Below are 21,291 nucleotides of genomic sequence, written 5' to 3' on the forward strand. Positions count from 1 at the left end.
TCTCTGCTCCATTCTTCCGTTAATATTACATTTGTATTAGCTCTAATCGTGCATATAAAGAAAATTGCACAGTTTTTCCTTTATCAATGTTCAACTCATTTCTTTCTCTCTCGGTGAAAACATTTGGTCCCTTTTCTCTCTTTTTCTCTCGAAAAAAGAAAATAAAAATATTCGTTCAATTTGTTAAATATTTACACACGTGTTAAGTAATGAGTTTTTTCATTGCAATTTTAATTTAATTGCTCAATAATAATTGCGATAAAAATTTTGGCGAATTGAATTAGGAGAATTTTATTTTATAAAATCCATTCCGACTTTAATTTATCAAAAATTTTATTTAGGTTCTATAATTATCGTATCTTTAATTATTTTGAGACAGCTTTAACTTGTTAAAACTTGCTAACACGCTTCGACACGCGAGACACCATTTTTACGACGCGATAAATGTGCATGTTCGATTCGTGGGAAAATTGAAAGCCAGACGTTTCTACGAATGAAACACGGCGAGCAGTTTTCCGGAAACTAAAAAAATTACTTCTCACCTCGCGCGCTACGAATACTACGAGTTCTGGCAGATCTGTCGATACATCGCCAACTCCTAATTAATGGCCATAGTTCGTCCAAGACTGTGCGTTTCATTCGTTCGATAACGTCACGTAAGTTCAAAGTTTCGCCTCTGCAGTAATTCCATTAGGGAGAGAGAGAGAAAAAAAGGTTCCATTTTCTCCTCATATAATTACGGAACGTTCGTTCGCTTCCGGGACTTAAGATGGGCCGAATGACCCACGCGAGAGATTTATGTCGCGTCAGCGTACGATGCCGCGAGTTATTATACTTTCTCAGGGAGGTTAGCACGTGTCTTGATGACGCTGAAGCTACCAGACCAAGTCCGGCCAAGTGTATTGTGTCATGTGAATAAAGCGAATTCTTTTGCGTCTATTCATCGAAGCGAGCACTTTGAGAAGCGTGAGCAAGGATTGCTGGTCTAGTCGTTTTCAACGCTTGGAATTATTTTTTTTCAAGCAAGATGTATTATAATTTCTTAAAACATGCGTTTTATAATACAAATTTTCATTTTTAAAGGATTTTTAATTTTACTAATGAATTATATTGATAGAAAGAAAGAGAGGGAGGCATTTCCTCTGACAGACGGATAAACAAATACTTTGAAGTATAAAGCGAAATGTTACGTGGAGGTACTAAAAGCAAGAGATTGTTCATGCGAAATGTAGGATGCGCTTTTACCTTCGTGCTCTCTTTTACTTTAAAACAAATGCTTTTACAAAACGCTCCAGTTTCTCTCTGTTAAAAGGCACTTCGCGTTTATTCATAAAATTGACTATTGGCTCTCTTCCACGCGAAATCAAGGAACACTTCACACATTCAAACTAATCGATTATTCCATCGTTTACTCGTATATGCCGTTGCCGTTGTACACTGTAAAAAAATTTTGTGTAAAATTACAACTATTATAGTGGGTAATTTTAAGACCCACTATAATAGTTGTAAATTTCCACGCGTTTGTAAATTTGCAGTATATACAAGTAAAATTAATTCCTTCATTTGTAATTAAGCTGATTGCAAAAATAAGTTTACAATATGTATGTAAAATTATAAAACGATAATGTAAAAATATTTTTTATAATTGTATTATTAAACATATTATTAAACACAATATATAATTAAACATATTATTATTATACATATTATTAAACACGATATATAGAATATTACTGTTGTATTGAGTAATATTACAAAAATTTAGATAATTACATAAAATCTTTAAAATATCATATTATTTCGTAAGTTTCCATATAAAAGAAGATATATTTACATAATAAAAGACAAATCTACATAATTTTGTGGAATTACATAATTTCTGTATAATTACATGATTTCTTATATTTACAAGACTAATCATGCAATTTTTACACCTATTATTTGTGTAAATTTACTAAATTTTTTTACAGTGTATCTCGCACATCGAGAAATGAAATTATCAAAATACTGATACTTATTTATATTTCAAGTACCGACTAATAAAAGTCAGATGTTTCAAGGAAGAATTAATCTTCATCGAAACTAATTCATTATGCACAGATTAGATTAGGGATGCAAATTTTCTTTGGTACATTAAGTAATTAATTTAAAATTAATTAAAAATTAAATTAAATAAATCTCAATTCGAGATTTTATTTTTAATAAATCCCTCTGTTTCTCCTCAAATATTTATCTTCATCGAAACTGATGTACAGATTAGGGGGCACAAATTTTCTTTGGTACATAATCAAGTAATTAAATAAACATTAAATTAAATTATTCTCAATTCGAGGTTTTTTTTAATAAACTCCTCTGTTTCTTCTAAAAAAATATATACATATATATTTTTTCAAGTGCTAATAAAAGCCAGATGTTTCAAGGAAGAATTGATCTTCATTGAAACTGATTCGTTAAGCACAGATTAGATTAGGGGTACAAATTTTCTTTGGTACATTAAGTAATTAATTTAAAATTAATTAAAAATTAAATTAAATAAATCTCAATTTGAGATTTTATTTTTAATAAACCCCTCTGTTTCTTCTAAAATATTTATGTCTATGTACTTGAATTTTAAGTAATAGTGAAGGCCAGACGCGGATGTTTCAAGGAAGAATATCTTCATCGAAACTGATGTACAGATTAGGGGGCACAAATTTTCTTTGGTGCATAATCAAGTAATTAATTAAAAATTAAATTAAACAAATCTCAATTCGAGATTTTATTTTTAATAAATCCCTCTGTTTCCTCTAAAATATTTATGTCTATGTACTTGAATTTTAAGTAATAGTAAAAGCCAGACGCGGATGTTTCAAGGAAGAATATCTTCATCGAAACTGGTGTACAGATTAGGGGGCACAAATTTTCTTTGGTGCATAATCAAGTAATCAAATAAAAATTAAATAAAATAAATCTCAATTTGAGGTTTTTTTTAATAAACTCCTCTATTTCTTCTAAAATATATATATGTATATATTTTTTCAAGTGCTAATAAAAGCCAGATGTTTCAAGAAAGAATTGATCTTCATTGAAACTGATTCGTTAAGCACAGGTTAGATTAGAAAGCACAAACTTTCTTGGTCTTTACATTACCAAGAAATTAAATAAAAATTAAATTAAATAAATCTCAATTAGAAATTTTACTTTTAATAAACCTCCCTCTGTCCCTCCCTAAACTACTAATATCGAATCATGATGCGATCTTCGCGAAGCAAGGCTTCCAGACGCATTTCGCGGAATTGCCTGTCTGTTTCGAAAACGAAATCGTCGTTTCACGTTCCGGTCACGTGCTATCGTAATTGCGATCGTCAAAGAAGCTTCCCCCCTCCTTTTCATCGAAAACGAGGAGGGGGAGGAGAAATGCAATGACGAGCAGCGGTGCAGACATCGAGAGTCGCGTCGCGCAGCGGGTCGTAATTTCCCTGGCACGACGGGAACCGTGCGCCGTTATATACTGAAAGCTTGATATACCTCGGCATAATTACGGGGTAATTAGTTGTTACGCGCAATTGATAATAATAGCCGTGTCCGGTGTGTTCTCCGACATTCTCGGCCGAAATGCAGTTTTCTCCTCCGCGTCGCCGATGACGCGAATGCAACGTGTTTTGTCCCGATCCACTCCTTCGCGAAAGGAGAGTTGCGACTTAAACTGCAAGTCACTTTAGACTCGCTAAATCCCTTCGAGTTAACTTCTTCTCTTTGATTGTTTACTCTGCTGCTGAGCGGAACGATGCTTGTTCCTAGAAACGATGTCCGAGTACGATTACACTCGCGAAATGTGATATTCCATCTAGTGGAATCTCGTGCAACAACCGCACAAGTAACGAGCTATTGTACGAGATGCTTCGAGATGCGAAGGGGATTCTTGCGACGATGGTGTAGAGATTTAGCTCTGTTCGAGTTTAAGCGTAATGAGAGGAAAGATCGGTCAAAGTACAGGGTTATTCAAAATTCGATTCATCCGATTTCAAATCACTATATTTTCGAAGTTTACAGGTGCAGAGTGATTAGTGATACATCAACCGAAAGGAAAATTGTCCAAGTTTTGTCTCAGAAGTGCTCGATATAATTTCCCTTAGTTACACGAGACGATATTCAAATTTTTCCTATATTCTAGCATTTTCATTGACTTCATAGATGTAACATTGCGACTTTTGAGCTCATTCAGGGTTGTGGAAAATAATGACACATATAGCACGACAGCATTTTTAACATATCCCCAAAAGAAAAAGGGATACCTCATGATTTGATGCTCTACAGCTGACCCTCTAGATCACCAAATCTTACGCTACTTTTTCTTTTGGTGGTTGGTACGTTAAGGATATGTGCCATCATTGTTTACAACCCTAGATAAGCTCAAAAATCGCATTGTTACAGCTTCAATCACAACAAATATGCTAGAATATGGGAGAAAATTTGGGGAATTAAAAAAGTCACATCGAAAACTTATAAAATGATAAACAAAATTTGGACAGTTTTTCTTTTGATTGATGTCAATCTGTCACTAATCACCATATATTTATAAACTTCTGAAAATGTAGTCATTTGAAATCGGATGAACCATTTTGAATAACTCTGTATCTTCCTTATTCACTCTGAACCAGAGCGATTTCGTCAATAATTATTGCTTATACTTGTTCGCATGCAGAACATGACGAGTGTTTTTAATTCCGACGTGATTGCGAAAGAGAAGCGTCGAATCGCGCAGTGAGTTGTCGACAAACTCTCATTTATTCCCTGAAAGTCTGGTCCCGACACTCAATTGGAATTTCGCCGATTGCCTCTGAGAGAAAGAGAGAGAGAGAGAGAGAGAGCGAGAGCAACGAAACTCTGCCGGAATCGTCAGGCAACGAAACTTTTAGCACAGAGAGTTACGCTCGTGTTTCGGTTCTTGCCCGATCGTTTTGCTCTCGCGTTTTATATACACCGTCGCTCGCAAAGATTTCCCCTAGCGAAAACTTCCGGATCGTTATACGCAAGCGCTCTCGCGAATTCCGGCAACAGTAGTAGTGGCTCCGACAACTCAATCCTTCAAATGCAAACTGTCACTTTTTACCTTCTGCGAATGGAAATCGTAAAGTTTCACGTGGAAGAAAATCGGGCGCGAGATAAAAGCTTGAAGAAATATTATGCATTATTATTAATAATAAATATTTATTATATTAAATATATTAAATATTTATTATATTAAATATTAAATATTATATTTAAATAATTATATTTAAAATTATTTATACATTAATATATATTATTAAATAAATATTATATAAAATATTATGTGAGTTTTCTGATCCTTTTTTAATTTTTATTAAACGAATGAAGAGATTGTAATTTAATTATTTATTTGCGCTTTAAGAGCGAGTTTCTTCCTTTTCACGGGATATTAAGTCGACAGAAATCGCGGCGGCGAGGACACTTTCGAAGGAAAGCGTAAGACGGAAATTACGCAATGTCGGGCGAGAATTGAGAATTTCCATATCCGCGGGGGTGCGAAAATAAAACACACCCGGCGGCGTGCTTCGACATTTATCGTCGTATAACTGTGTGTTCTTGCTTTGCATATACTTGGAAATCGCGCGTAATATCGGACGGTCGTGTAACTTAGGTACCCACTTGGCGAAAAAGCGAGGCGCGGCGAGTTAAAAGTTAATAAGCGCGCGCTTTTCCACATCAGCGGTGTGGAAAAGCCGAGACGGGAGAGAGAATCTACTTGATCGCTTAGCGGAGCGAACATTATCATCGGAATTTCCTTCTTTAACCGAGTCAAAAAACATTTCGTTTCCCTCGAAACGATCTTTTCTACTCTCAACAATGATATATTTCAGGTGATAAAGTTAGGCGAACCATTCTACGTAATGGTAAAAATATATATCTCTATCGATATCGCATAAATTTCTTTTTGCTTATCTAAGACTATTAATATAAGTATTATATAATATTATATAAATATATAAACAGAATGTATGCTGGAAAACCTGGTATTTTCAGAGAATATTTTTTTACTTTGAAAAATCAGGAAATTTTCATGGAGGTTGATTGAGATTCAGGGATTTTTTTTTTAATTGCCTTTTCCATAATTTTATCTTATTTAGCACTTAAGAAACATATGTCAAACATATATTTGCAATATTTAAGTTTTTAATTTCATATGATTTTTTTTATTGACAATCTGCACAGTTGGAAAATGTGTGTTTTCTTGTTAAAAATGGTCCCCGTTAAAATTTTTGTGTTAAATATTTAACACATTCATGTGTTAATTTAACATATTGCTGTTATGTTAATTGGACTCAAATGTTAAATTATTAAAACAACTAAAAAAAGTGTAAAAATAACACAATGTATATCTATTTTTAATTTTACACAATAAATATGTTTCGTATTATTAGTGACAAGATTTATCTGTTAAAATTTACAGAAAAAAAAATGTTAATTTTACTTTATAATATAAGTAGGGGGTGATAAAATGTAAAATTAACAATTTTTTTAGTTAATTTTTACATTAAAACTATGTTAATTTTACACAAAATTTATTTTAAGTTTATTTGAAGTTTGCATTTATTTTATGTTAAAATATTAACACAATATTCGTGTCACCATTTAACATATCCGTATTATGTTAAATTAACACAAAAATTTCTGTGGACCGTTTGGGACAGATGATATTAGTTAAATTTAACACAAATTTTTCAACTGTGTGTTTTTAGCATCAAGATTTTATATAAGTTTCATAGAAAATTGTTTAATCTTTTAATAGGTAATATTTAAATAAATTATAGTACCCATTAATTTATTTAATAAATAATTTAACAAACAAATAAATAATAATTAAATAAATTAGTATTCCTTAAGACGTTTATAATAAATTATTTTTTGTTTTATATTTTTATTTTTTATTTTTGCATATATTTTTAGCGTTTAAATATAGTCTTGATAATTTTTCAATTGTATGAATAGAAAACATTAAAAAGCGCATCTATATACAAATTTTCTTATTTTACCTCGAATTTTAAACGAAATATCTGGAAGACCAAGGAATTCTCAGGGAATATTTTTACAAGATTTGAGTAGAGAGACATCCTGATAAATATAATATATTATATAACATTTATATAAATAAATTATACAAAATTATATAAATAAAAAAAGCAAATCTAAATAAAATATTATGATATTATACATATAAATATTAAAAAGATTACGAAAGAGTAAACATGTTGCCGGATTCAAGTTGTATGCGTAGGTAAACAAGAGCCCGCACACTATAGGTTTTATCGAGTGTTTTCGCAAATAAAACTCGGTCGCGTAAACTTCGTATATATACGTCATTCATCCTTTCGGTGAGCAAACAGATATCGTTCGTTAACTAAACACTCATCGGCGAAATCTCTGGACCAACTGACGGGTTGCACCCTCTCTCTCTCTCTCCCACCCCTCTTCTCCTCTGCAACCAGGGTGCTTATCGAGAAGGTTTCGGAGGAATTTAGGTCGATGTGGGCAATTAGGCAGCAACAGTCACGCGGGTAATCTGCTTACGAGCAGCGAGTATGCAGCGAGAAGTGCATTGTGCATTTCTGTGTACTTACATACATATACATATGCGTGTCTCGACACTTCCTTCGGCAGGATCGGCCGCGGTTTCCGGCGATACCGTTAACCGCGTTTCGCGTTTCCGCCGTCGTCTCGCACACACGGACATTTCGCTCCGCGTTTCGCGAGAGAAGTGTGTAATTTATGCGTACCAGATAATCCGCGAGCGAGCGAACGAGCGAACGAGCGAGCGATAAATCATTCATCGCGGCCGAGTCGCGTCACGCATATTCTCTCTCCTCCCCCTTTCTCTATCTCCACTTGTACTCGTTTGCACAACGAGTACTTTGGAGAGGGCGGAAGTTTCAGGCGAGAGGGAATACATTAGAATAGAATGGAATAGAATAGATAGTTATGTAGAATTTAGAGCGAGAGAGAGAGAGAGAGAGAACGTCTTCTGAAACGCGAGAGAAGTGAAAGAATGTATATGTATGAAATGGATAAAATGGATACGTTTACTCGAGGATTTAATCCGATCTCGGTTGGAGCAAGTCTCTGAATATTTAAGTCTCTGCAATGGGAGAGATATAGCGTATATTAATTAAATGGCATGTGGCGAAGGCGAAAAACTCTTTGCATACGTGATCAGCAAGATATGCACCGCAACACGCTACGCCTACCATGATACTTATTTAGATAAGGCGAAAAGAAAAATTCGCTATTAATTCAATAACATACGTTTATAAAATGTCCTAGATTATACGTAGAGTTAAATGAAAAAAATCATCCTCTCTGAATCAACAGACTTTGTGATTGAATTTTCTTAATTATATGGGCCGTTAATCTGGTTATCGAATCATTAAAATAATTTTATTAGTATAAGTAGCGTCATATTTAGATATTTGTTGCATTTTGTATGTATAATCTATGGATTCTTCAGAAAATTTCTTATGCAATTGAGGGCATGGATGGAAAAAGAGCACATCCGCTAAAACGATATTTCGAGAAAATCGACTTCAAAGTTTTCATTAGAATATTACTTAATGAAAACTGCGATTAAAACCAATTTTTTTAAAAAGGTGTAGTAACATATCCTTCAAACGTTCTGAAAACAGAGGTCATGATTTGAACATGGTATTTGTTTTTTTATGAGTTCAAAAAATTGATTTATGTGCTCTTCTTCCATAAGTAGGGTAAAATCGTAAAAAATGGTCTGTTTTAAAATTAAATATAATTAAATTGATTGAATATAATTTTATTTAATTAAATTTAATTAATTATTTAGTTAACAATTTTTTATATATTGTTTAAATAAATATTAATATAATTATATAACATTATAATATATTATACATTATATAATATGTTATATATTATAATATATATGTAATATATATGTATATATATTGTATATTTTATATTATATGTAATTATTATTATATTATTTATTATATACACAGTTGGAAAATTTGTGTTTTCTTGTTAAAAACGGTCCCCGTTAAAATTTTTGTGTTAAATATTTAACACATTCATGTGTTAATTTAACATATTGCTGTTATGTTAATTGGACTCAAATGTTAAATTATTAAAACAACTAAAAAAAAGTGTAAAAATAACACAATGTATATCTATTTTTAATTTTACACAATAAATATGTTCCGTATTATTAGTGACAAGATTTATCTGTTAAAATTTACAGAAAAAAATGTTAATTTTACTTTATAATATAAGTGGGGGTGATAAAATGTAAAATTAACAATTTTTTTAGTTAATTTTTACATTAAAACTATGTTAATTTTACACAAAATTTATTTTAAGTTTATTTGAAGTTTACATTTATTTTATGTTAAAATATTAACACAATATTCGTGTCACCATTTAACATCCGTATTATGTTAAATTAACACAAAGATTTCTGTGGACCGTTTGGGACAGGTGATATTTGTTAAATTTAATACAAATTTTTCAACTGTGTAATATTGTTACGGAATTATAATATATTTACGGAAAAAGGACTTAATGACTTTCTTCTGTCAAATATTATGATGAGTGCCTTAAAAATCGTGGCGATCATTACGAGGACTACCTGTACATACATACAATATCTAATCACATTGTGAAACCATGACAAATTCAACCAAATTTCGAAAAGCCGCTAGACTCTTCGAGAGCACCTGTAGACGTGACGCGTCCTTGAAAATTCCGAACACGCCCTGAAATTTCCGGGGGAGGATCGGCTCGCGTTCGCGGGTCGTCGGCCAATCATGGGGGATCGGGGCAATTTGGTCGCGAGAGAAGGGGATGCGAGCAAGCGGAAATTGTGCTCCGATTGACCCGCGAGACCCCCGTCAGCAGACAGCCGAGAGGAAGTGAGAGAGACATAGAGATCGGCCCGACGCGTTTTTCTCGCCGGAAGTGGGAGCGTGCACCTACCTAGCTACGTAATGCGCGCGTGCAGCAACGCTGCTGCACTCGTCGACCTCGTCGTCCTCTCGCTCGCGCCGTTTCAGATGCTATCGCGGCGCCGGCCGGCGAGATAATGCCACTCTTCGACGATCACGTAGAAAAGAGTTCTCTCTCCCACTCTCTCACTCTCCTGTTATTCCCCTTTAGTCCCTGTTGACCGCCTCTCGCGCTTATTTGAAGGACCAAACATGAAGTGCACGCGTATATATAGGGTGTTAAAAAATTGGACCGACAAATTTTGAAGGCAAATAGAAGACTTTAAATAAACATTTTTTGTTATACAATTTTTCTCTATGATTTTAGTTTTATACTACATGGTATGAAATAGGAGTTTGTGACTTAAACAAACGTATAAGTTGAAAAATTAAATTGTATTTTAATTTCTTAAATAAAACACGGAACAAATATATAAAAGTAATTCATTTTTTTTATAGTAAATGCTCAAAAATTCCTCCATTAACTTTAATATAAAGGTGACAATCTGAAAAGTTACAAACTTATATCTCATATTATGTAGTATTAAAACTAAACTGTTGTAGAAAAAATTAGTATTAACAAAAAATGTTTATTTTGAAGTCTTCTTTCTCTCTTTAAAGTTTGTCGGTCTAATTTTTTAACACTCTGTATACAGGGTGATTCGAAATAAGTGCGAAATATTTTAGGGGATGATTCTTTGTCGAAGATTAAAAGGGGGATCTTTCATTTAAACATACTCCTATATCTCTCACTGAGGAATTACACTCTTCTCCAAAGGGGGAAATGAAAATTAGACTTTCATTTTCTTTCTCAAATTTTGTTTTTATTCCATTTTTTTTCAACATTTACTATAATTTTGTTTTGCTTGCTTTTTTTTATTCTAAAATTCAAGTTCTCGTAACTCGATACTTAATGGCATTTATTTTAATTTTTTTTCTTGCAAATTATTGATTTTACGAAAAAATAAAAGAAATAAAAAAGTTTCTAAAAGAATCAAGCTTTCTAATGCATATTTTTAGATGATCACATTCCGACCCGTTAAAAAGTTCTAATAAAAAATTGAATAGAAGTTGCTAGTTTCATCCCCATATAACGATACGGGATTAAAAAAATATTAATAAGTATCCCTTTTACTAATAGAAAATGTCAATCAAATTTCATTTTGAGAAAAGAAATAAAAACCTAATTTTCATCTCCCCTTTTGGAGAAAGTCATCTCTTAATATTTTTTGCACTTATTTAGAATCACCCTGTATTATATATACATATCTTTCTCTCTCTCTCCTTCTATTTTTCGTTATCACGATCTCACGATATATTCTCGTCTCGTATAAAATTCCCACGGGAAAAGGCTCGTTATGTCGCGTGCTTATTCATGAGTCTCACGAGTTATGAGTTTTGCGCTCGCGAGCTACTGACATCGATTACGTGGTCCATGTTTTTTTTTTTTTTTTTTGCGTTATTTATATTCTCTTTTCAATTAAATATATATAGCTATATTGTTTGATTAGACATTCATATTTTTTCAAATAAATATATATTTTTATTATTAACACTATTTATTTTTATTTTTATTAAAAAGTGTAAATGATAGTCATTTATATGTCTGTAATTTCAGACACGATTCGACTGAAACGTCGTGACTGAAAATAATGGGCCGAGGATATTTCTATACCTCGGATTAGAATCGTCAGTGTCATCTTGTGGTTTGAAAGAAAAATAAGGGGAGAGGAGGAGAGAGAAATGTCCTACATCGAATATAGAACATTAAATGTTTTCTAAGCCGCAAAATGACTTTGATTGTAACTAATTCCAAGATACTGATTTAGTCAAAGTCGTATCTTATTTATCAGAAGACCCGCACATATAGAAAAAGAAAGAGAGAAAACATGTATCCATTATGAGATTTCATGAAAAACCAGTCAGTTTACAATCTAACTCAACATTATAAGAAAATTACCTATAATTTAAAAAAATATAGGAAATAATAACAATGAATATATAAAATAAATATATGTGTGAAATAGGAATAAATATAAAATAAATATATGAAATATAGGAAATAATAATAAATAAGTAAAAATATTAACAATTAATAATTAAAAAATTTAATTATATAAATTAATTTAAAATTAATTATTAATTTTATTATTTAATAATTTAATTATAGAAAATTACCTATTTGTATATACTGTCTACCATTTTATAATAAAATAAATAAGAGAAGATAAAAGTAGGAAAAGGTGTCCGAAACGCAAGGAGAACAAAGTTATTTATAGCATCTCTCACAAATACTGATCTCTCAAAGAAAGTCCAAAGTAAAATTTGCTTCTCTCGAGAAATTCGACACGCGTTTGAAAATCCCACGGAATCCCCATAAATCCCGCGATTTCCAGAGGAATGATCTGCAATCGATGTTACGACCGTCGTTTTCTCGGCGACAATCGCCCTCGCGCAGAAACTCCCTTATCCCCCTCCTCCTCTCTCTTCGCTCCTATATCGAAGGAAGTTATTGTCATTCAAAGGGTGACCGAAACGAGTTGCCCAAGTACTTAGGGGCTTCGGTCGCGCGACCGGAATCTATATTGGCGGCACAAATCCGCGATGGTTCCGCAGCATCTTCCATCATACTTGAACGAGATTAAAGGCTCCGACTGCGAGAGATTACGACGAATTTCCCGAGGCGCTAGGTTTAAGTATTAGTCGATCTCGATCGATATTTTTTGGCACGTCTATGTACAGGGATGTGCCGCTCTTTCACGATGCTCTTTTCGACGAGAAGAGAGAAAGAGAGAGAGAGCAGCTGAAGTGTCATAATATCGGCGAAATTCTTCGACTCGACAAATACTGTTTATTTCTCCTTACGTTTCCTCTCCTCTCGAGCTTTCGAGAAGTAATATAATAGATCGAGCTCTATATCTGCTATCTGAAACCTGTACGTGTGTTTCCATATATATATATAATATATAATGTTATATAACATAAAGAAATCATATCATATGTGCGCTGCGGACTGCCTTTTTGAAAAATATACTCTTATCTTTGACCTGAATTCTTCGAATTTTCTCTAACGAGAATTTAATAACATTCTTCATCGCGATATTGCGGTCATCGCGATCATCGCGGTGACCCTCAAGGTCAAGTTCAAAGTCACCAAAAAATAGTCCTTCATGATCCCTACAACTTTTGTTCAGGTCATTTCACTCGATAGCATCCTTTGTTGCATATTGTGTGACTCAATAATTTGACCTCCAAATGACTCCTAGGGGTCACTTTGACCACTGATATGACGATGTATTTGAACGTAAAATTTTCCGCCCTTTTTAAATCCGGGGTCAAAAAAGGGGGTTTGCATTTAAAAAATCAAAGTTGACTTTCAATTGACCCTCAAGATCAAATTCAAGGTCACCAAATGATAGTCCTTCATGATCCCTACAACTTTTGTTCGGGTCATTTTCCGTGAAAGTGCGTACTTCTGGAGATCATAGGGGGTCCCATTCTTTTCGAATACCCTGTATAATGTTATATAACATAAAGAAATCATATCATATGTGCGCTGCGGACTGTCTTTTTGACAAATATACTCTTATCTTTGACCTGAATTCTTCGAATTTTCTCTAACGAGAATTTAATAACATTCTTCATCGCGATATTTTATCACTTTGTTTAAAATATCCAATTTTTCTCTTTATTTTCAACCTATCTGGATAATTAACTTCCAGATTAAAATTTTGTTGGACGTCGACCTAAAAAAGAAAATTAAATATATTGGAAATTAAGTTTAGAATATATGCATGTGATACATATATATAATATTCTGTCTTTTTAATAAAATGATACACCAAATATTTGAAGCCATTTAAAGATGCATAAAAATTCTAGTTGTTACATTTTTAATTACAACGGCACACATATTTGCAATGTAGTTAAAAAAGGAGCTCGAATATTAAAGAGTATTAAGAACTGCTATCAGTTCAGAAAGTATTTTTAAAGAATAATAAAGATTCTTTCTTTGGAGAGCACCGCATTTTAAATAAAATAAATTCTCCGACAATTTTCTCATTTATAAGCATGAAATAATAATAATAATAATAATAATAATAATAATAATCACCATCTCCCTTTTCTCTCTGTTTTAGGTAAGCTTTTCTTACGACCATTAACCGGATACGCCAGCGAGTTGGTAAGTCCCAGCCAGCTGTTACAGTTAATTAAATTTAATCGTCGCTCTCCGCATTCGCTCATTTCGAATTTGTCAATTTGTCAATGTTTTTTGCACATTGATAATTTCACTCATCGGTTAAAGATCCTCGCGTATCTAGAACCCCCTCTTAATTTCATCCAGTCGCGATCAGATGACATCAGGAGCAATAAGGAGTGGAGAGATATTTTTAGACGCGTATTTTTTTTATGTCGAATGCATCCCCATCGTTTCACGCCCATTACGCACTTTCGAGAGGAGAGAGAGAGAGAGAGACGCTGTAATTTGCCGGAATTACAATTACGGCGCGGAGAGAAAACGTGCCGCTCGTTACTTCCCGACGTACCAGATGTACAATAATGCGGAAATGATGCGGTGGAAGAGAGCAGCCGCAGCCTTTCGAGAAATTAAGAGATAGCGGTTCGCGCAGCATCTCTCTCTCTCTCTCTCTCTCGAATTATCTCCTTCGCGGGCGCGTCGACCTCGTTTTAGCGCGCTGGACCTTCCCTCCTCCTAGCATTCGCGAGAATGTAAATGAAGCAGATATTATTAAAGTTGAGCCGCGCGTGCGCCGTGAAAATTCAGCCTATCCGCTATATATAGCTACTTTCATTAATATCATTAAACTTTTCGCATTAAGAGAGCGTAGCCCCTGCCTCTCATCCTTGCCACCCCTTTCTAGCGGAGTTTGCATTGGAATTGTCGATCGTCCCCTCTTCTTCCATTTTTGTCACTTCTCGCGAACGTATATAAGCGAGAGAGTTTTCCTGGAATATGCACAAGAACTTTTTATTTTAGCGCTCATTTTATTCATAGCCCGTTCGACATGATTCGATCTGATTTTTCTCTTACGTCATATAAATATATTTTTCATTTTATTTGTACGATGGTTAATTATTCTCCTTTGCGTATATGTTTGGATTTTACGCGCGAATCTCTTTCTCCATTATTCACTTTATTCCCGCGTTTCCCTTTGATGATTTTAATTTTCTTCTACGTTATATATGTATATACGAGTACATTTAATTCGACGATTAATATAAATGCATTAGAGCGAGATACATCTAGTGAGAGCGAGGTACATTTTATTTACCGACGAACTAATGATTTTCAGTGAATAATACAGCGATTTATAAATATAACCACGGACAATTCCGTAATAAATATCCGATGTTTATCGGGGCGATCGAAATTGATATTGCATTATTCAAACCGCGGTGCACATCTCTTTCGTTACTTTCGAAATAGATTGCATCTCTCTTCCGAAGAGAAGCCATTCTCTTCTTCTTGACTCATCAGTCGGACTTTCCGCAATTTTTATGTTCGATAAATCGTTTGCGTTAAACGATACTTTGCCATTCTCATCGATTCACTCGACATTCCTTGTATAAAATAAAATGCGCGAAAATCAACACCGCTAACTTATTCGCGAGTTTATGCAGCTCGCCAGCTGATCACGTAAAGTATTGTACTTTCCGTTATATAGGGGAATTTCACCATATCTCTCCTCTGCAATATTATCTTTATATATGGATATGTATATATGTATATCCAAGATTGTATAAAATTGATAGCTGAAGAAAATCGTTTTAAGTTCTAATTTTTACATTTTATGTAGAATTATTTGTATCAGTGACATTTTTTTATTTTCTTTTTTTAATTTTCTAATTTATGTAGAATTTATATAGAATTATTCGTATCAGTGACAGAATTATTGTATAATTGACATTTTATATAGAATTATTTGCCATTTTTATTAATTTTCTAATTTATATAGAATTTTTAGAAGCGATAATATGTAGAATTATTTGTATGACATTTTATATATTATTATTATTCGTATGGCTGACATTTAAAAATTTGTTTAATTTCTAATTTTTACATTTTATATAGAATTATATTTATATCAGTGACATTTTTAATTTTTTTTAAATTCTAATTTATATAGAATTATTGGTATCAGTGACATATAGAATTATAAGATAGAATTATATAATTATATATTTAGTTTTCTAAATTATATAATTAATTTATTAATTTTCTAATTTTCTAATTAATTTTCTAATTTATATAGAATTTGTATAAGTGACATTATATAAAATTATTTGTATAACATTTTATATACCTACAATTATTTGTATCGGTGACATTTCTTAATTTTTTTTTTTAATTCTAATTTTTATATCGTATACTTATTTGTATCAATGATATTTTTTATTTAGATCCTTTTTAATGAATAACTTCGATATCGTTGCGCGGATGAATATCGCGTAACAGCATATCGCGATATCTTTTTTCGAGGAAGGCGACGAAGTCGACGAATAGCTAATTGTAAGTAATTAACTGCCCCGGAAAAGGAATATTCCCCTATTTCGTTATTACCGCGAGTATTTTTTTCTCTTTCTTGGTGTACACAGACACACCACGGAATGTCTTCCACCTTTCCTTAGATAGCATTTTCGGAATACATGCAATAACGTGTATTACACGTTGTTCGCGATTGGAGAAGGTAGCAAAAGAGTGGCCCGAACAATATCCGACACGGTGTGTTTGATATAAAAATTTTTTTTTCTCTCTCTTTTGGTTCCGATCGATTTCTCGATAGCGATTGTACAGGTGGACGAGGATGTGGATAAACGCGGTAGCGTTTGTAGACAATTGTAAATGCAAATACCGTTCGCCGTTGTGTCTTTATATCGACCCCTTTGTCATTCTTTAACGATGAGAACGAAATGCCGCTTCGATGCATGCTACGTCGACTCTTATACCTTATAACGCTATACGGCAAATGGAGTTATCTTATTCCAACGTAGGTATAACTGTACCCCGCCGAGTATTCCAACAAAACTCGCTCTCTTCCACAGAAGAGGGAAATTGTATAGAGGAAGGAAATTGTTATATAGAATAGAAAGTAAAGGGAAAGAAAGAGAGAAGTGAAAGTTGGAAAATGAGCGAGTTGTACGCAAAGTGCAATGTTTATTGAATTTTATAAAAAAAAAACATCTATTTTATAATACAAATAAATAGATAAATTTTTAAATAATAAACTATTTCGTATTTTTATATAATAAATTATTTCGTAATAAATAAGATATTGTATAAAAAAGGTATTTTTTATATAAATAGATAGAACATTATATGAAGAACTGAAAATTATAGAAAATAAATCTCGTCGAAACAAAAAAAAATAAATACTCGACAATTGACAGTTAGTCATTCAGAGAAAATAAAAAAGCACACAAAATAGATAATTTTTTAAAAATGGATTATATATTTCGCAATAAATTAATACTGCGTAAAAAAAGTATTTTCTAATATAAATATAGAACATTTTCTAGAGTGTAATACGTATACATATACATATGAAGAACTGAAAATTGTAGAAAATAAGTAATTCGTCGAAGCAAAAAAAAGGGGGGGGGGGCAATTCGACAATTGATAATTAGATATTCAGAATAGAAAATAAAAAAGCACACCTATTCTTTACAAACAAGATGCATTTTTTAATAAATGGATTATATATTTCGTAATAATAGATACTGTGCGAAAATATTAGTTTCTATATAAATAGGTAGAACATTTTCTAGTGTAATATACGCATATACATGAAGAATTCAAAATTGTAGGAAATAAATCATTCGTCGAAACAAAAACAAAAAAAGTAAAAACTCGACAATTGACAGTTAGTCATTCAGAGTAGAAAATAAAGACTCGAGAATTGAAAGATTGGAAGCTGAACGAGCGCCAAACTTGCGTCAGGCGGGCAACTGCGATACTGTGATGAAAAAAAAAAAAAAAAAAAAGGAAAAAAACCACGATACAGATTTATACCGGAATCTCTCATGAAAACTTCACCGTTCGCGATCGAAAATTGATTGCACCGGACATTTCGTCGTATAAAGGCCGGCGGAACTGCAATTTCGGATCGAGCCTCCTTCGAAATCGATATAGTGCCTTCGACAAGAGAGGGAGAAAGGGAGACATCGTGACACTTGTCAAAAATTAACGTGCATACATACATATACATATATACATATATACCGGGTGTCCCATTTTAAAGGACCCACTCAAATATCTCAGAAACACTGCGTTAAATAAAAAAATGTTTCCTACAAAAGTTGTAGGGTTTCGAGGGGGACATAACATAGTAATATTCATATGACCTTGGGCGGCGTCTCCAAGGTCAAGTGAAGGTGAGAAATTTTTTAAATGGAAACCCATATTTTTTATTATAACACCTTTTTCTACTAATTAATTTGAACAACTTTTATCTGAAGCATTTTTTTATTTTCTTTAAAATTCATTCTCACCTTTACTTAAGGTTAACCTTCACTAACCTTGGAGACGCCGCCCAAGGTCAAATGAATATTATTATGTTATGTCCCCCTCAAAACCCTACAACTTTTGTAGGAAACATTTTTAGATTTAACGCAGTGTTTCTGACAATGAGATATTTGAGTGGGTCCTTTAAAATGGGACACCTGGTATATATATATCGCGGGAAAGAGAGCTAGAGTCCTCTTTCGGTTTGTAATAAAAAGTCGGTTTTTCCGCGACTGCTGTCACGTACGCTTTTCCGTAACGTAATTCGCTGCCACGCGTTATATCGTCGTGCGACATCGTCCATTTTTTAATAGCTCGACAGGATATGACGGCGGAAATGCTCGTCATCTCTCCGGAGAGACTCTCTCTCTCTCTCTCACATGTACTCCAACTCTGTTATTTTCGACATAATCCGGCTTACTGCGGTTTATTTTGCCGCATACCGAGAGGAGAGTGGGAGAGGGGAGGAACGTGCTTTTTCATTAAAGCATTAATAAAACTGTAAGATATTTACGTTTTGCGAACGTATTTCGCAGCCATAACATAATGTCGGTTTTCTAAATGACTTCTCCCGTTGGTATATATACGAAAAACAGTGATAGCATAATCACGTAGAACAGAATGGAAAACTTGCGAATTATTAAATATAATAATAGTGGTCTAATTTTCCGTCATTTTAATAAATTGAAGGAAAATCTTCATCCCGAAAGCGAGAATTTAGGATCTCAAATATCCTTGCATTTGGCATTTAATTCCTCGTTTAAACGATTTTTAGTTATCGAAATCTTTCTACTAAAAAAGCCATTTTTAATTCTGTCAAAAATATTTTCTAAAAAGAAAATCAAATCTCTCCATGTATATTCCGATCTCTCTTGTCACAATGAATCCGGAAATTGTCCGCGATTAGGGTCCAGGTGCATTTTATGGGCGATTTATCCAGTTACATCGCATTCTGCCTCTCTCTCTCGCTCTTTCAACGGGATAAACGGGGCTTTACATTTCAACAATAATTCATTTTAACGTGATTTCGCGGCGTGTACACGATTCTGCATCGTCGGCCCCATTTTATCGCATTCGCAAAATACGCCAAGCACTTTATATACGCGCATATACGTACATATATACGCGAGAATGCATTAATATTCTCCTTCGGTGTCTCATTATATGCATAATGCGTGTGTATTTCACGGATGAGACGAGACGCCCCTATATCGGTATTACTTTATTACGCTCGTCTAATATCGCGAACGATATGTTTATCGTTTTTCGCGCACGCGCGCGAGCGAGTGATAAGCTCTCGGATGTTTCTTACTTGATGAAGTATGTAACGGGAAATGATGATGAGAGACGAAACGATGCTAAAAGGTGATGCACGGGACTTCATTAATGTAGTAGTTTGCCGCGAGCGGCGTTTCTTTTCTTTTTTAAAAGCAGACGCGCAAACGCGCCGATATAAGCGAGTAAATATGCCGATAAGAACGTAATAACGTCGTAAAAAAAAAAAAAAAAAAAAAAATATAACGTGTTGCGGAGATTTAATTACGAGGGAAACATAAATTGCAACGTATACACCATGAATGTTCGGAATAAACATTTAATTACATTACCGTTTCTTTTTAACTCGAAGGCAACTTGAATAATGCAGCACTAGTTTGAGTAATACATCCCTCGTTGTTGGAATATATATTTCCTTGTCGAAAAAAAATCAAACTCGTATAAAATAAATATAATTAATCATTCTTTATATATCTTTCTCTTTAATTATTCTTTGATGTTTATGAAAATTAATTATTAATATGTCTTATATATTTTTTTCTATATAATATACATATATTAATGTATAAATGTATTTATATATAAATATATAAATATATAAATATAAAAATATAAAAATATATAAATATATAAATACATATATAAAATTATATACCTATATATATTTTTGTAAAAATACAAAGATATTATTGTATGAAATTTGGTTCTTTGAAAGTTCACAAATTCTACTGCGATGAGAGACTATTGAAAACAACGAACAATTCTTTAGAAAGATCCACCTTAAAAACGCTACTTTAGAAAAATCAGATGGAATCTTTTTCTAATGTTCGAAAAGTAATCTCCGTCGCATATTCAAGAGTCAGCACAAGAAGAACACAAAGATTGGCTTTTAGAGAAGAGGCGTCCGACTTGCGATCGTCAAGAGTGAGTGAAGAATGAACAGGAAGAGACGGAATTCAATCTTTTCCATCGGAAGATTTAAGGAAGAGGACGCGATATTTAAAGTTTCCTGTCGTCGTTGTCTCGAGGAGTTTTCCCGTCTGCGAAAGCGGCTATTCTGCATTGATCTGCGAAAAGTCGTGCGATCGATCGTCGTCAGAGGGACGAATCTCGAAGAGGGAGAGAGCGAACGGGGAGAGATAGTTAGAGAAGACGAGGAAAAAAAGACAAGGGAACGAGAAAAAAAGAGAGGAGCGAGTCGCCATTCAGCGACTTTTTTTCTGCGCGTCGCTTAAAGCCCGGGCTCGAATCGATTGTGCAATCAAAACGCGGACGGGTCTTAAAGAAGTAAGTCCTCGCGAAGAATCGTCTCCTCTCGGAAGTGCTTGGACCAACTACTCCCCGGCCCTTCCACGAGGTACTTAGGTCCCCTCTCCTCTCCTACTCCCGCTTCCTCTTTCAATGGCCTCGTTCGCGAGAGAGAAAAACCACCGCGAATCATCCCAACTGGATTCAGGGGTAAAAGAGGAAAGGCATCGAGAGAGTCAA

The 21,291-nt window shown here is 33.5% G+C and overlaps 1 protein-coding gene across 5 annotated transcripts in view; it reads left to right on the plus strand.

Moving 5' to 3' along the window:
• LOC145943462 (CCR4-NOT transcription complex subunit 6-like) overlaps nt 1-21,291 on the plus strand; it is a 588,057-nt gene that overhangs the window by 277,798 nt on the left and 288,968 nt on the right. For 3 of the 5 annotated variants that reach the window (XM_083050977.1, XM_083050975.1, XM_083050979.1), the window contains exon 4: nt 14,144-14,187. The exons of 1 other annotated variant lie outside the window; for it this stretch is intronic. In XM_083050977.1, coding sequence (XP_082907103.1) covers nt 14,144-14,187 — 44 coding nt within the window. Of the gene's footprint in view, nt 1-14,143; nt 15,855-21,291 lie in introns of those variants that run through there. One more of the 5 variants, XM_083050973.1, reaches the window with a different exon arrangement.

This window comes from Prenolepis imparis, unplaced genomic scaffold (assembly GCF_030444845.1).
Source record: "Prenolepis imparis isolate NDT839.2.m4 unplaced genomic scaffold, iyPreImpa1.0 SCAF_12, whole genome shotgun sequence".
Taxonomy (NCBI): Eukaryota; Metazoa; Arthropoda; class Insecta; order Hymenoptera; family Formicidae; genus Prenolepis; species Prenolepis imparis.